This window comes from Diadema antillarum, unplaced genomic scaffold, assembly GCF_040938485.1.
Source record: "Diadema antillarum isolate AM-2024a unplaced genomic scaffold, OU_Dant_1.0 seq00000266_RagTag, whole genome shotgun sequence".
NCBI lineage: Eukaryota > Metazoa > Echinodermata > Echinoidea > Diadematoida > Diadematidae > Diadema > Diadema antillarum.
This window is the reverse complement of record NW_027271303.1, coordinates 881,220-898,667: the sequence shown is the minus strand read 5'-3', so window position 1 is coordinate 898,667 and position 17,448 is coordinate 881,220. Positions and strand designations below refer to the sequence as shown.

General features: G+C 40.7%; 1 protein-coding gene across 1 annotated transcript; it reads left to right on the top strand.

Moving 5' to 3' along the window:
• The first annotated feature begins 508 nt into the window (after positions 1-508).
• LOC139729869 (2-Hydroxyacid oxidase 1-like) lies at positions 509-17,091 on the top strand. Its single transcript, XM_071640792.1, has 8 exons — positions 509-657; positions 7,206-7,357; positions 7,807-8,077; positions 8,631-8,803; positions 9,954-10,045; positions 12,882-13,043; positions 16,080-16,149; positions 17,033-17,091. The coding sequence occupies exons 1-8, from the start codon at positions 509-511 to the stop codon at positions 17,089-17,091; spliced, it is 1,128 nt and encodes a 375-aa protein (XP_071496893.1).
• The last annotated feature ends 357 nt before the right edge of the window (positions 17,092-17,448 follow it).

Sequence of the window (17,448 nt, the reverse complement as noted above, 5' to 3'; positions counted from 1 at the left end):
GAACATTTTGGAAATTGGAAATTGGACATTGTAAATTTTGCATTATTTGTTTTAGAAATTAATGGTAGCATGAATTCCGCGGCAGCCATTCCCGCAAGAGTCCCAGGCCAGCATCAGCACAGGGGAGTGCTATACAGCGAAGCTGCGCACGAACAATTTTAACATTATTTTTGCTTTCCTCCCCCCCCCCCCCCCCCACACACACACACACCAGTTTTTCTTATAACTTATGACTATAAAATTATAAGGCAAAGGGTCTGGAAACCAGACTAGACTCCGTCGTGGTTGATTATACCCTGGGGCCAAATGAAAACTGAACTTTCAGGCATTCAAAAGCAAGTTATTATCTATTATCTACGTTCATCATGTATGTCGTCTTGCTTAAGAAAAAAAAACCCCTAGTGCATGACCTTTATAATCTCTCAACAAATTGTGCTAGCTTGAAATGTGTTTACGAGTGTATTACCGTTTGGACGTGGCTGTAGTAAATCACCAACGACAGTGTAAAATGGCCAATGGCGCCGAAAAGTCCTTACTAACTCTCGAAGACTTTAGGCTTCGTGCCAAGGAAGTTTTATCTCCAGAAGCTTGGGCATACTATGACGATGCGACTGGACGAAAAGTTACCTATCGGGCCAGCTCGGCAGCCTTCGACAGGTAAGCGTCGCCTATTCAAGAACCGTGCCATAGCTTGGATACATAAAGTGTGTTTTTTTTAAAGGGAACGCAAACCCAAAGAGCAATGTGGATTGAGTGAAAGCAGTAACGTTAGTAGAACACATCAGTGAAAGTTTTGAGGAAAATCGGGCAATCGATGCAAAAGTTATGAATTTTTAAAGTTTTGGCGTTGGAACTGCTGGGTAAGGAGACTACTAGAGGTTATGACGTATGAGTGGACTACAATATAAAGAAAATATAAAGGGAATTCAATAAAAATTCATTTTTCATGAAAATTACACATTCCATCAAGTTGATACCGACATATGTTAGGGGTAACACTCATTTCCCCTGCTTTCTGTAAGCGGTTAGTCAAATATTCTTTCATTTTGCTAGAAAAGTAAATTTTTGTGGAATTCCTTTTTCTGTAAATTGTTGTCCACTCATACGTCATAACCTCTTGTAGTCTCCTCATCCAGCGTTTCCAACACCAAAACTTTAAAAATTCATAACTTTTGCATCGATTGCCCGATTTTCCTCAAACTTTCACTGATGTGTTCTACTAATGTTAATGCTTTTACTCAATCCACATTACTCTTTGGGTTTGCGTTCCCTTTAAGTCTTCCTTTAAAACACACAACATATAGACTTGCAGTCAAATAATAGTATTTTCCCGTAGGCTGTTGTCATCCTTGATAGAATAGGTGTGATCTGTGATTTAAAAAACAAACAAACATATATATATATATATATATATATATATATATATATATCACAAGCCTAATGTTTTTCTTTTGTGGTTCTATTTTGGGTTGTCGTTGTTGTTGAAGGAGCTTTCTACATGAATGTAGCATAACTGGAGTGGACATGATTTGAACGCAACATTTACGATAAATTCAAACATGATCGACGAATAGAAAATAATATGAAAGGGCGGATGAAGTTGAGAGACAATAAGCTGGCGGTAATGTGCAGACATAATTGTTGGTTATACAAATGCAGAGACAATAAGCTGGCGGAAGTGTGCAGACATAATTGTTGGTTATACAAATGCAGAGCCCACCTCCCTGGCATAACGTAGAGCTGATTGAGGACGTGAGGAACGAACGAAGTAAACGACTGCTTTTGGGGGCGTTGTTGATATCATTGCCCCAAGGAATCTCATCTCCAAGCTGTGTCATAGCATAGAATTCTAATCCCAACCCAGGCATAATTAAGACTAAGTAGCAGTAGTCCCTATCTGTTCTATTAGTAGTGGACATAAAAACTGGTCGGGGATTGGTCACAATGCAATCACGTGACTAATAAACTTAGACTTAGACTTAGTTCCTCCTGTTCCTTGTGGAGCATTGGGCGGTAACAGTGGTCCTCCATTCTGCCCGGTTTGTTGCAATATCCTTTGCTTCATCCCAGCTTACTCCCATTGTTTGTAGATCCTTAAGTACTGTTCTTTTCCAGGTGTTTGTGGGCCTTCCCCTTCTCCTTTTTCTGCTTGCAGGCGTCCATTCTAATGAAGTTTTGGCGTGTCTTTCATCCTTCATTCTCAGGGTGTGACCTAGCATCTTCAGTCTTTTTTCCCTTATAATAGTGCTGAGGTCTTTTTGATTACATCTCCACAATACTTCTTCATTTGTGATTTTGTCCTTCCATTGTGATGTTCAGAATTTTTCTCAGACATCTTTGGTGGAACACATCTAATTTCTTGGCTTGCTTTGCTGTTATTTTCCATGTTTCACTTGCATAGACTGCCACTGGAGTAACAAGGGAGCTATAAGGTGTGATTTTGCTGTCCAATGTGATATGTTTTGATCCCCACACCTTCTTGAGCCTCTGGAAAACAGATCTTGCTTTGCCCAGCCTACATGTGATGTCCAGTTCTGTATCCCCATTCTTGGATATGATGCTGCCTAGGTAGGTGAAGCTGGAAACCTCTTCTGCGGTTTGATGGTTCACCTGCAGATTCATAGGACCTTCATCATGGATTGACATGACCTTGGTTTTTTCTGAGCTAACTCTGAGACCCACCTTGGCTGCGGTCTCTGTGAGGCTATCTGTCATCTCTTGTAGGGATTGGGCTGTATCTCCCAGAAGAGCCAAGTCATCTGCAAAGTCCAAGTCTGTTAGGCGATTGTCATTCCACTTGACTCCAAAGGTTGCTTTGTTCATGACTTTCCGCATCACAAAGTCGACAGTGAGAAGAAAAAGCAGTGGCGATAGAATACAGCCCTGTCGAACTCCTGAGAAGATGTTGAAATGATCAGTGTAACTGTTGTTTGTTCTGATGCAACAGCAAGAGTTGGCATACAAACTTTTGAAGATGTTGATGAATTTCTGTGGGATTCCATATATTCTTGCAATATTCCAGACTGTCTCTCTGTGTACGCTATCAAAAGCCTTCTTAAAATCCACAAAAATTTATATATAACTCCATGTTAAATTCAAGGCTCTGCTCAATGATGTTTCTCAGGGTTAAAATCTGCTCAGAACATGATCTCCCATTTCGAAAGCCTGCTTGTTCCTCCCTCAGCCATGAGTCTACAGAGTCTTTTAGCCTGTTTAATAATACTGAGCAGAAGACTTTGCCTGGGACTGATAAAAGTGTGACACCTCTCCAATTATTGCAATTGCTTAAGTCACCTTTTTTGGTAGCCTGACTATTACCCCTTCACTCCAGTCCTCGGGCATTTGTTCTGTAGTCCAAATTTTACTGAATAGGTGGGTGAGCTGTTTTGTTGTATCTTGCTGGCTATATTTCAGCAGCTCGGGGGAGATATTGTCTATTCCTGCAGCTTTGCCATTCTTAAGTGCTTTAATAGCTCTAAATACTTCGGCTTCTGTTATCTGACCAGTGTCTAGGTCTAATGGCTCCATGACATCCTCCTCACTGAAGTCTATGAGTGATGGTGGGTCTGGTTGGTTGAGGACCTCTTGGAAATGTTCCACCCATCTGGCATTCTGCTCTTCTTCTGAAGCAAGGATTTTTCCCTCTTTGTTCGTGATTGGGATTGAGTTGGCGTTACCAGTGCCGCTCAGCTCTTTCACAATTCTGTACAAAGATCTTGAGTCATTTCTGTTGGCTGCTCTTTGGGCCTCTTGTGCTTTTCTCTGTAACCATGCTTTTTTTTTGTCCCTCTTGCACTGTTTTTTCACCTTAACATCTAGATCTGAGTATATTTGTGCTTGTTGGTTCCTTTCTTGCTCTGTCTTTGACTGGTCTCTTTGGCTTTTAACTTGCTTTCTTTCATCTATGAGTTTCCAGGTGTCCTGGCTGATCCATTGTTGTCTTCTTGTCCCCCTTCTTTTACCAATAATCTTTTCAGCAGCCTCGTTAATGCAAGTCTTTGTCTGGTGCCACTCTTCCTCAACATCTTCGGAGTGTTGAAGTACTGCAAAACGGTTGGTGAGTTCTAGTTTGAACTTTGTAGCAACCTCCGCCATTGTCTGGTCCCAAGCCCAATGAGAAAGGAGGAGGGTTGAGCGTTGGGCTAGCAACCCAACCTCGTAAAAAAAAAACCAAGACGCTACAGAAACGGTAACAGCAAAAGGAACTTCATTGAAAACCCGGCGAAGAGATGATAACTCACTCTCAGGAGTGTCAATGACGGAAGCTGCATGACCAAAGCCGAAAGGAAGTCAACTCCTCGAGAAGTTTGATTCTCTCTGCCAAAACATCTACTAAGATTGGCACATGGAACGTAAGAACACTCTTCCAGTGTGGCAAAGTAGATCAAGTCTTAAATGAAATGGACAATTATGGACTTGAAATACTAGGCATTAGTGAAATGAGATGGACAGGAAAGGGGAAGATGGCTAAGGGAAACAAAACAGTCCTCTATTCTGGGAATGAGAATATCCATACGCATGGAGTAGGCATTATATTAGGGGAAAGAAGCTAGTAGAGCCCTAATAGAATGGACTCTAGTAGACCATAGAATCATTACTGCAAGGTTATGTAGCAGACATGGGAAAGCTACCATCATACAAGCATATGCACCAACAGAGAATTCTGAGGATGATGAAAAAGATGAATTTTATGGAAAACTTCAAGATGTTATAGACAACACCCCCAGTTATGATGTAAAACTCCTTATCGGAGATTTTAATGCTCAAATCAGCAAGGAGAGGAAGGGCTTGGAACAAACCATCGGTCCACATGGAACAGCATCTACCCACAGTGACAATGGTATACGCTTCATATCATTCTGCACTACAAATGGCCTCAGCATTGGAAACACATACTTCCAGCACAAACTCATCCACAAGAAGACTTGGCGGGCGCCAGGAGGAAAAACTCTAAATGAAATTGATTACATATGCATCAACAGTAGATGGAGGTCATCTTTATCCGATGTGAAAGTAAGGAGAGGTGGTGATGTGGGATCAGATCACTACCTACTGGTTGGAACACTGCGTCTTCGACTTAAGCGCAGGAAGGAGGGAAACACTGCCATTTTAAGACCCATTGCTGTGGAAAACCTTGCAAATACGTAGGAGAGACTAATAAAACGAAGACAATATCATGTCAGGCAATTTGAGTGGATGCTGACACGAGGCGAGAATGAAATGATATGCATTTGCGTAGACAAGACTATTAAGGTAAAACACATTTCGCCTTTATGAAATCTTTGAAGGCTTCCGTGGCGGTAGAACGTTGGGTGGTAGAAGGCTTAACGGTGCTCCACGTATATGCTTTCTCTGTATAGGCCCTTTTCAGGGCCAAACATATACCCTAGAAAGAATACGTGGTGCACCGTTAAGCCTTCTACCACCTAACATTTAGCCTTATCTTTCGTAAGTATGTTATAACACTTGCAGAGTCACTGGGAGTTGGTATTTCTATTGCTTTTCCTCAGTGCTGCACTGTTTGTGGGAAATCAAACGCCACAGGAGTAACAAACGTTGCATAACACCTACAAATGACAATATTCTCTATAATACCACATGGAGCTACTCCATGATAATGCTATCCTTCGTGCCCCTCATTGCAACCTCAACTTCTAGCTCACCGCAGCTGCCTTACTACACACACATAATTATACCATGTCTATGTCGCTAACCGCCTTCCCTTCTCCCCGGGCTCCCCCCTTCTCGTCCTAAGAGTCTTCTTTTTCTTAACAACAGTTCTTCTAAGGTAGGGTCATACTATCCCGAAATGGACACAAGAATATGGAAGTTTCAGTTTCTCACGAACCATCATCGCCTCGAACTTGGTTAATACAAGCCAATCAACAGTCGAAGCAAATACGATGCCTACAGAAGGTCAGCCGACATCCGAACTACACTAAAGGGGTTACATATTGAATCTATATCGTAAAATGAACCATCGCAAGATCTTTCAGGCTGTTAATTTTTCTTTCTTTTTCTCTTTTTTTTTCCGGGGGGGGGTTGCCGAAGATAATGCCGTTGCTCACGAAGTTGCTGCCGGATCCTGAGAAACTCAACAGGCGATCATGCACGATGGCATAAAATACCTTTACGAATGAGCCCTACTGTGCCTACAGTTTATACAATCTGAGCCGAATGTGAACATTTCCTTTTTTGTGCATGTATCCATCTTTGCTCAATTTCGGGACAGCTCTGTTGCCTGAATCATGGACTGCATACGCATGGTGTTGCCGCAAACCTCGAGTCTCTCCTTTTCTTCCTCATATCAAGTGGTCTGCATAGATGCTGGTGATTGGTCACAATGCAATCACGCGATTATGTATCGATGATTAAAATCGTTATTTATTGCGAGCAGTAACGGCACGTCAGGTAAATATAATTCAGGAATTTGACCGGCTGCCGACGGGGCGAGAATGGAATTGCCGTGGAGGGCAGTCATGTAGACCATAACACACGTACAATGGGCTTGTCTGTTGGTGTAATTGAAGACTTGACAGTCCCATGGGAGTTATATGCTTTCCCCTTGAGACAATATTTTCCCGCAGCCTTGCTCCCTTCGGGAAAATAATGATATCTTGATGAAAATACAACTTCCACGGGGATGTCAGTATACACCACGAAAAAGGCAATGTCTCGGTAAAAAATCTGAATAAAATCAAACAAAGTTTTGAAAATCAATTGCGATCGCGCTGGCCAAACCAATTCACAGACTATAGTATCTGTGAACAACTTGTCGTCTGCGCTGCCAAAGACGTTTGCATTGTGATCGCATGATCGGACAAAACTAAATGAATAGTGTCACCGCCACTTTGAATCGGACAAAACTAAATGAATAGTGTCACCACTTTAAATATCGTGCAGTGCATAGAAGCCATGTTTGTACAGTAGGTCTACATGTGCATACATACTCCTACGAACGAGGAGAGGACAGTTTAATAGTACTATGAGTAGGCTGAGGAGGTGGACTAGCATTAAGGGCGATCTAGTACATCCTAGAATTCATGATCTGCTTACGGGAGAAAAATTTCAAATTGTTCATTATCATAATACCTATCATAATTATGATCACTTTATTCATGACTGGTGTTTGAATGGACAACAAGATAATTATAGTCCCTTAACCTTCCTGCCCACGTCTTTGTACCTGTTTGTTTTTGCATCAGCTATGTGATCCGACCTCGCATTCTTCGTGACGTCACAAAGCGTTCTCTTTCCACCACGATCCTTGGTCAGCCAATTAGCATGCCCATCTGTATCGCGCCTTCAGCGAACCACCGCTACGCGCATCCAGAGGCTGAGGTAGCTACAGCGAGAGGTACTAGTTCTAAAAAAAAATACGGGGGTTTATTTATTCTGTTGGCTTGTTCACTTCCTTGCTTGTTCGTTTGTTTGCTAATACTTTGAATATCATAACGAGGCGAGGATAATATTTTGCTGTCGGGTTTTCCCCAAACTTTTACTGATGTGTTCTACTAATATTGCTGCATTCACTCAATCCACATGTCTTTGAAGGTGGACATGTCCTTTAAAGATGCAATTCGAAACAGGACACAAGATTAATACTTAACACGATCGGACATCTAATCTAGCGGGGAGCTGCGATCTAAAAAGGTGCACTTCGAAGCAATGACAATGGAAAGGAAATATGCTGATTACTAGTATATTTTTATGTTGATGGTTCTTGTCCTCTGCATGGTTGACGCTGAACATTGTTGATCGAAACGAGTTCTCGTATACAACCTTTCCATTCGACTGATTCCACAGGAGCTACAGATGCTGATACGCTCTACACACTCTCGTCGTTGGCCAACGTTAGCATCGCTGAAGTCGGTCGGAGTTCCGGTTCCGGGTTGAAATGGATGCAGCTCTACCTGATGAAGAACCAGGAACACACCATGCACATAGTGAGAGAGGCGGAGAAGGCTGGTTTCCAAGCCCTTGTCTTGACCGTGGATCTACCTGTGATCTCAGACTACTCCTTCCCCGTTACCGACGATAGCGTGACATCCAGATATTACAATGATCCATTGTTGAGGTATCCTTCTGCTAACGAGGAGCTCTTTATCTATATTTACCGATCACTCATATTGTGTTCACACTATGTTTCTCACACTGTCACCTGGCTGTGGGACACTGTACGTGTTCTTTCCAGCAGGATATCTGTCATGACTTTTGTCATGACTTTTGTCATTCTCTATTTCGATGCCATTACAGAGTATAGGTGATCTATTACCACTTAGGGGCTCTGCTAAACAAAGACAGGGGAAAAATGAAGACTGTTAGGATGATTATGACAATCAAGACAACGTAAGTAAGGTTATGTAATTAGATATTCACTTTCCATGTATCCAAACTCCACCGTAACTCCACAGTGACATTATAGGCATTGCTCATATAGCCAGTAGCCAATTATGTTTCTGATCCCTTGTAGCAGCGGGTACTGTGTGTTTATTCAAAGTACTGATTCTGATGAGTAAGAATAAGTGCTATTCAAATTACCGCTTTTTACAAACTTCTGAGCAATCACTTTCTTTATAGGACGTTAAGTGGCCCTATAAAGGCGGCTTTTTGTTTTATTTGTTCTTTAGACCGGTCAATCTTGCCATTGACCTGCCGGAAGTGAACAAGGCTATTCGATCGGGCGACACAAACCTTCGACTTTATCTGGATACCCAATGGCATCGACCCATGTCCTGGAATGACATTAAGTGGCTGAAATCAGTTACGTCACTTCCCATCGTGTTGAAAGGTATTCTTACCGGTGAGTCTTCTATCCCCGAAAACCATGCTTCTATGACAATGACGCAAAGACATTGTATTAATTCCAGGGCTGGAAATGTGTTTTGGAAGATGGCACGACTTTTGCTTCTGTGACATTTGCTAGGTTTATTTTCTCCAAGAGAAAGACTCAGGGTTATAGGGGATAGGACTGTGATAGGATTTGGGTTTAGTTTGATGTGAGGATTAGAATTAGGGCGAGGGTTATATAAATTATGGATAGATGTTTGGCATATGAGTGAGCGCGCACATATTTCAAGGGGATGGTCTAGCTTTGGTTGAGCTGGGGATTCAAGATTTAAAATTCTGCAAAAAGGCCTAATTAGAAACCACTTAATGAAACATAAAAGAGCATACAATTCTAAGATGAATTCAAAGTTTATTTGATTAAAATCGTTTATGAAATAGCTGTGATATCCAAAAACAAAGATGTCCCAAGAAAAGGCTGGGGTCTCTCCTATTGTTAGGACCACTTTGTTTTACTCTTTTTTTTTTGATGTCAGTCGTTTCAAAACCAGTTTTCATCAAAATAGATAAACTCAATAGATTAACTTTGATTTCCTCTATGTATATGCTCTTAAGTATTTCATATACGTGGTTTCTAATTATCTTTCAAAAAGTTAAAACCTGAATCCCCATCTCAACAAAAGCTATGCAATTCATTTACGGTAGAATGAACCTGGTCTCTGAGTTCGGGTTCTCTTTTTTGTTTCGATGAGGTCAAGATGACATACAAGGAAAGTTATGCCATTAAAGTTGTTTCCTTTTTATTGGTCTTTGCCTCTGTTATTTCTGTGTGGGTGTGTGTGCATGTGTTTTTTTTCTTGGCAGACTGAAAACGTGTCCGATGTCTTCCATGATGACAGTGTATTGAAAGAGACGTAACATAGACTCAATAATACCTAGTATCAATCGCAAAGTATCCGTTTTGTCATGTTTGTTCGTGCTAAAAGAGGTTTGAAATCTTCGTAATGTTGCTGCACATCTCATTTACTATACCTCATCAGAGTCTTCATGTTAAAGATTTATTTTGCCTAATTTCCAGCATGTTACAATTGTTAATGCAGTGCATTCTGAAACAGGGACCATGCTTCTTATATACTAACGTCTTGTATTGCTTTTTTCTGATGCAGGCGAGGCGGCTCGTGAGGCGTCCGACGCCGGGGTCGCTGGAGTCATCGTATCAGCGCATGGTGGTAGAGCGCTGGATGGTGTACCAGCTCCGGTAGGCTGAGAAAAGAAGGATTCCATGACATTTGCTCCTGCGACAATTGTTCCCATGAAATATCTGCACGCTAAGTCAAACATAAAAGAAACATAACCCTCATAACCCAGAAACATAACCCTCACCCTGACCTTAATCCTCACTTCCAACTAAGCCTAAAATCTTATCACTCCCATAACCAAAAGTCCTTGGAAAAAATAAGACGAGCAATATTGGAGCAAATGTAGTGTCATAGAAAAAAAAGAAGATTTACAGGGTGGCCCAGAAAGAATGGAACACCTAAGATCTTTAATTTCAGCAATATTGTTGCAAATATGTCATTATTTTTTCCAAAGGCCATTCCTTTTCCAATAGAATGACAAAAAGTTCTTTAATTTTGGTTGATGCGTTATGATTTTAGGACCATTTTTTCAACCCTTGCAATTTTCAAAATGTGATCATTTTGCACTCTCAGAGATACCGACACCAGCGAGAATTCGGCTTGCCATAGAACCAGTAGCGTTCACAATGTGTGGAATGTGGGGTGGAGGGTGTAATTGTCATTAGGCGTTTTCACATCAGCCCGATAAGAATCCAAGCTCGAGATATTTTTCGCGATTGCGAATTAGCGCGCTATTTCATTTCTTAGACCCCGTTTACAGTGCGAGGCTCGGCCGCGGCTCGGCCGCGGCCGAGTCTACCTTCATTTCAGTGTAAACGCGCAAAAGGCCAAATGCGAGGCAAAAATTGGCCGCGCATTTGGCCTCGCTCTGGAGGTGGTCTCGGCCGCGGCCGAGCCGCGGCCGAGCCCGGCCTTTTCTCAGTGCAAACGCAAACTGGGCCAAATGCGCGGCCAATTTTAGTCTGGCTTCCAAACCCTCTGCCTGTACTACTTCGCTGTTCAGGAACGTCGAAAACTAGTATAGTTTAAGGTAGTTTTGTCCTGCAAAGGATTTTTTCCTTCGGCAAATGCCTTTGCCCGAACGGCGACTTCGTCGCCACGGAATTTATTTGGCAAAGTGTCTGAAAACCAGTCAATACCAAATTGCATTTGTTTACAAGCAGAGCGCCACTACGACAAAATATTGAAAGGTTTGAATCAAAAGCGCGGCCGAGCCCGGCAGTGTAAACGGACAAAATTGCGGGGCCCGGCCTCGCAATTGAGGCTGGGCTCGACCGCGGCTCGGCCGCGGCTCGGCCCAGCCCCGCACTGTAAACGGGGTCTTATTCACATCAGCCCGAAGAGAATTAGCCCGAATTTTTTTCGAGCTAATTCGAAAGCTGAGTATGTGCAAACAGCATCAGTAATGTGCGTACCCTCTCAAAAATTCCTCATGATTTGTGTGCAGTTTGCCTCGATCGATCGGGTCACACACGCTAGGCATGATGGGATGCATCGCGCTAATTTCTCGAGTCGTATTAATTTCTCGAGGCGTTTTCACATTAGCCCGATAAAAATCCAAGCTCCGCCTCGAGATATTTTTTAATTCCCCCTTTCAGAAAATAGCGCGCTATTTCGAAACATCGGGCTGATGTGAAAACGCCAATTATCAAATAGCGCGCTACTATCCCGCTATTTCAGAAATTTCTCGAGTTGGACTCGAGAAATTTTCTCGAACAGAGCGATACAATTAGCGCGTTAATTTGTGTTCACATTATCAAATAGCGCGCTATTTCGAAACATCGGGCTGATGTGAAAGCGCCTATTGTCCGTTATCATTGTGAATAATGTGAATGTCATTGTGAATATCATTTTGAATGCTACTGGTTCTATGGCAAGCCGAATTCTCGCTGGTTTCAGTATCTCTGAGAGTGCAAAATGATCACATTTTGAAAATTGCAAGGGTTGACAAAAATGGTCGTAAAATCAAACACATTAACCAAAATTAAAGAGCTTGGTGTCATTCAATTGGAAAAAGAGTGGCCTTTCCAACAGTGTGCAAAATAATGACACATTTGCAACAATATTGCTGAAATTAAAGATCTTACGTGTTCCGCTCTTTCTGGGCCACCTTGTATATCACCCTTTATAGTCTATTCTGCTTTCTCTCAGGTTGGTGTTCTAGCACATTCATCTTACTAGCAATAATTTTATATTCAACGTCGATTGTCATGAACGCCTTTACCTGAGGTATTCAATTAACGTTGCGTGTATGCTACCTCCAAGCCGCATAGTTGCCAGGATGTGCCTTGATCTAAAACTGATATATCCGTAAAATTTGACTACGTTTGGTTCGTTGGTTGGTCTAGTCCTTGATGCTTTACAAATCAAGTCTCAATATTTTCTATACAGTAATATTTCTTGTTTGCATGGTACTTTGTAATCGCGCATTCAAATTTGTGGTGATATTGCCAATGATGGTAAAGGATACTTCTGCAGGCAACTTCCTGAACAAGAATGAGCGACGTTTTCGAGAAGTCCGTCCAGCGAGGTGATACTTTCTTGCTGCCTACTTAAGTCTTGTGTGGTATACTCCGAGTCATGATTGCAGCAATGAGAGCAGCAACCATTACAACCGTGTTTTCATCCTCAACCTTATCTTTAGTTTCAATTTCCTTCTTTTTTCTTTCCATTTTCCTGCTCCTCGCAGTCAATTCTCTCCTGTTTGTCTTCCTATTATTGATGAATATGATGTTGGTGGATTTGATTGAAACACACACACAAACTTAACTAATATTTGATATCAAAAACTTAACGGAATAATGGTTTAACGTATATTTTCTTTTAATCAATTTCCTTTCACAACCTCCTTGCAAGAAAAGTCAAAAGCATTTTGGAAGCGATGACCTTGAGAGAGAGATGTATGAAGTAAAACCATCTTCCTGTATATATCTATGTTTGTTTTTCAATCTCTAGATCGATGTTCTCTCGGAAGTGGTGTCGGCGGTCAAAGGTCAAGGTTTAGAGGTGTATCTTGACGGAGGAGTGCGATGTGGTAGTGATGTTCTCAAGGCTTTGGCAATGGGGGCAAAGGCCGTCTTCATCGGAAGACCAGCTATTTGGGGACTGGCTTGTGATGTAAGAACTAGTAATTAAGGACCTTGCTTCCATACTCGGAGGTAACCAAATGTGTGGTTAACGTGTAGTCGTATACCTTACTTTGACAGGACATAAAGTCGGCCAGCAGATATTAGACTTGCGCCATCTATTGACGGTAGGTAAAAAATGAATATAATGCCAGTAATAGTCAAGGCGCTAATTCCTGTAGGAGGCTTAATTAAGGAGTTCGTTCAACCCACCCCGCAGAAAAGGTCTGACCAGACAGGGTGGTAGATGGGACCTCCATGAACATCCCCAGGTAGTATGTGGTTCCAAATTGTGGTGTCAGTAGAATTTTACTGGCCATTTTTCATCATTATTTGTTGGAACAAACGCAAAGGGGTCTGCGCAAGCCAAGACTATTACACTCACCACTCGCACTGCTGCATGCGCCAGTGCAGTGGTGCGTGTAGTAGTCTTAGCGCACGCATACTTTTTCTTCGACAAACAAGGGTTTTGCCTGCAAACTAACTTTTCACACCAAGCTGGGGGTCGGTATAGTGTAGTTTCTAGACGTTTTTATTTCGTCTTTATTTCTCCGAGTTGAAGTAAGCAGAGTGAGAGCGCATACCCAGTGATTACGACGCCCGAATCGCAATCACTGGGTATGTGCCCTCACCCGGCTTAGCGTAATACAGCGGGCTTCTGCCCAATACACAAGTTGCAACTCAGAGAAATAAAGACGAAATAAAAAAGACTAGAAATAAAGACTAGGGTCGGTAACGCTTGTCGCTATTGGGGCACTGATAATACCAAACTTATCACAGTTTTTGCATTGCATGAAGAATTCATCAAACCTGCATAAAACTTTATATGTACACGTTGCTAGAGATGTCGGCAATACAGTAGGATTCAATGTAAGTTATAATATTGTACATGGTTACCATGGTAACCGGATGCCTACAGGTGATTGGTAACCCCCAAAATGCCTCCTACTGCTGCAAAACTTTGAGTTTTTTTTATTTTATAGATGCAATTAAAAAAAACTTTTTATTGACTATTGTAAAACAAAAAAAGATCTGCTGCCAAGCCAACTAGTAAAATCCAATCATGATTCATCTGTCAATAACTCAAAAACTAAAGCCCATAATTTTAAAAAGCTCAATGAGCATGTCCTTCCTTTTGCATATTTTGTGTACAACTTATGTGAAGAATATACTGAAGCATTCTCAAGTTACAACAATATTTGTAAACAAAGGCATAATAAACGGCCATGGAAAGAAAGATATCATTTTCGAATAGTAAAATGCATGAAAAAATTGCATCCGTCGTACTTTCAACACAAATTTGACTTCAAAGTACATAGGCAAATGTAGTTTTTAGTAAGGTATGGACACAATTTCCCTTAAAAATATAGGTGAATACAGAGAGCAAAGCCAATTATATTCTTATATTAGTTCTTTTGAGCATTAACAGAGCGATGGTTATGCAAAACAATCCTGGAAGAGAGCAGAGGAAAGCAATAAATGTTCATGTTCGTAAAGGAAGTTTATTCAAGAATGCAGATAAATTTCTTTGTAAAGAAGGAATACACACGTGCGCTGGATTATCCACCAAAGAATTAAACGTAATTTTGTGTTCGTCAGCGTTTGTAAATATATATATATATATATATATATATATATATATATATATGTATATATGTATATATATAAATATATATATATATATATATATATATATATAGAGAGAGAGAGAGAGAGAGAGAAAGAGAATAAAATGAAAAAATCATGATATGTAAATTTGCATCAAAACGTGCAGTAATGAATTAATGCTGAGGAGACAATGAGGGAAAACTCTTGGGCGTCTTTTCCCTTTTATCCAGGCTAATTTAACAGTGTTGAGGTAGGTCTACAATGGGTGATGTGCACGAAAGGCAAAAGAAACAAATCTGTCTAAATTCCAGATATATATAATGTATATACATATATATATATATTTTTTTTTTTGGGGGGGGGGGGTTACCAATCACCTGTAGGCATCCCGTTACCATGGTTACCATGCACAATATTATAACTTACAATGAATCCCACTGTTTTGCTGACATCTCTAGCAACGTGTACATAATAGTTGTATGCAGTTTTGATGAATTTTTCATGAAATAAGTGCAAGAACTGTGATAAGTTTGTCATTTTCAGTGCCCCAATAGCGACAAGCATTACTGACCCTAGTCTTAATTTCTAGCCGCTTTTATTTCGTCTTTATTTCTCTGAGTTGCAGCTTGTGTATTGTGCAGAAGCCCGTTGTATTGCGCTAAAGCCAAGTGAGGGTGCATACCCAGTGATTGCGACAAAAACGGTTGCGGCGTCGCAATCACTGGGTATGCGCTCTCACTCTGCTTACTTCAACTCGGAGAAATAAACATGAAATAAAAACGTCTAGAAACTACACTACACCGACCCCAGCTTGGCGTGAAATGTTAGTTTGCCGGCAAAAACCCTCGTTTGTGACCTAAAAAGTCTGTATGCGCTAAGACTACTACATGCACCACTGACGTTGGCGCCTGTAGCAGAGCTAGTGGTACGTGTAGTAGTCTTAACGTTCGCAGACTCTTTCTCGAAGAATAAGGTCTTGTCGCAACTTAAGTGGCCTGTAAAATTTTATTGATACCACAATTTGGAGTCACATACTACCTAGGGGTGTTCGAGAGGGTCCAACCGACCACCCCATACAGTCAAACCTTTTCTGCGGGGTGGGTTGAACGAAGTCATTTTTTCTGGGTCCCTGCGCCTTGACTATAACATTAAGCATTCTCGCATGACTACCACGATCCACAAGGATGGCCCGAGTATGTATCACATACTGAAAAGCCTGTCGAGTATTATAACACGTGACTGGTCACGTCATTCCGGTGCTCTGTCCAAAATTGCTACACCTCTTTTGCAAGCTCGTGCACTGAAACTTTTGGCAATTGTCACGTAATAAATGGTAGACCGACCAATCAACTAGTTAGGAGTTTTTGAGGTTTTGCTGGATAAAGAATTGCAACGGTCCCGTACATTGATTTTCTTGTAGGGTGCACCGGGAGTATCAAAAGTGTTGTCCATTCTTCGCAATGAATTCGACTCTTCTCTGGGACTGTCTGGTGAGTCCGCAGCGCAGAAAGGCAATCTCCTATCATGTTTTGTCTTTATTATTTTTTAGTAAGAATGTTATAAAATGATTATCAATCATTTTGACTAAAACTTTGAAAAGTCGCAATTTGCAAATCTTCATAAATTTGATGTTAAGGATATTTTTCAATCATTTCAGAAAAAAAAGTTGGCAAAATTTTGTTTTGTCTATTTGCTTTTAATACGTTATCAACGTTAAATGTAACGTAGCTGAAGTTTTCTCACATATACATCGAGTACTTCGATTACATGCAGTGATTTGTCAAAATATTTCGAATGTGAGAATGTGACATGGTAAACTTCTCTAATTCGACCACAAGTTCCTAAATGATTGTGGAATTCAATAGATGCAATTATTGATTTCGTCCAATCAGAAATTTTGCTTTAGTTGTTTGGTCGTTTATTTTTGTAATATTGTGCTTTTTTCTGTCGATTTGTAGCCGAAACTGCAAAAAACCCTTTTTATATTTCTAACTGTGAAACTTTGTAATATAAGATCGAATGTTAAACATAATGTGATCTCATGTTTTCGAAGGTGCTTTTGCACTATAGGAACAGAACAAAATCAACGCATCTATTATTGTTAACGACCTGAGAAAAGGCTACAAATACCTTTGAGCGGGAAGAAATTAAACGATTGCTTATTATTTTGTTGTTGTTGTTGAACTGATACACTGTATACCTTGTCACTAAATATTGTTTCTTTACCATTCTCCACATGTCTCTCTCTATCTCTATACGTTCTATCTTTGTATATATACACATGATATATCCTTATCTTTATCTTTATCTTTATCATCTCTTTCTTTATCTTTATCTTTATCTCTATCTTTATCTTCATCTTTATCAAGCCAGGATGCACCGGTCCACATGATATTCCGGAGTTTTTAGTAACTCGCAAATCGTCCTTGTAACAATATTATCCTCTCCGACAGCAGCGTGCTGTAAATCGTTCACTGTTTATTATACAAACTTGCTGCATATACAGAACTTTCCAGGCGTCCCAAACAATAAGAAGATTCATATTATGTATCAATACTGGTTAGTGTCAACTTTGTATCGAATTTGCATCGTATGACTTCCACATTAATGTATGACACTATTAAGTATTAAGTAACAATCAAAAAGTAAACTTTTTTTTCATGTTTCAAAAATTGCAAAATGATTAGAGATCGTTTATACTAGAGTGACGCTTCAGAGATCTCGTATCAATATAAGATATTATAAGGAATTGGTTCTATTCACCGTGACAGTATACGACATCGTACGAA

Bases quoted from the DNA above. Each gene is read 5' to 3' on its own strand.
- LOC139729869 (XM_071640792.1), top strand. From the start codon at position 509: ATGGCCAATGGCGCCGAAAAGTCCTTACTAACTCTCGAAGACTTTAGG. The intron at 13,044-16,079 runs GTAAGAACTAGT...ATTTTCTTGTAG, and splicing joins TTTGGGGACTGGCTTGTGAT to GGTGCACCGGGAGTATCAAA. The intron at 16,150-17,032 runs GTGAGTCCGCAG...TTATCAAGCCAG, and splicing joins CTCTTCTCTGGGACTGTCTG to GATGCACCGGTCCACATGAT.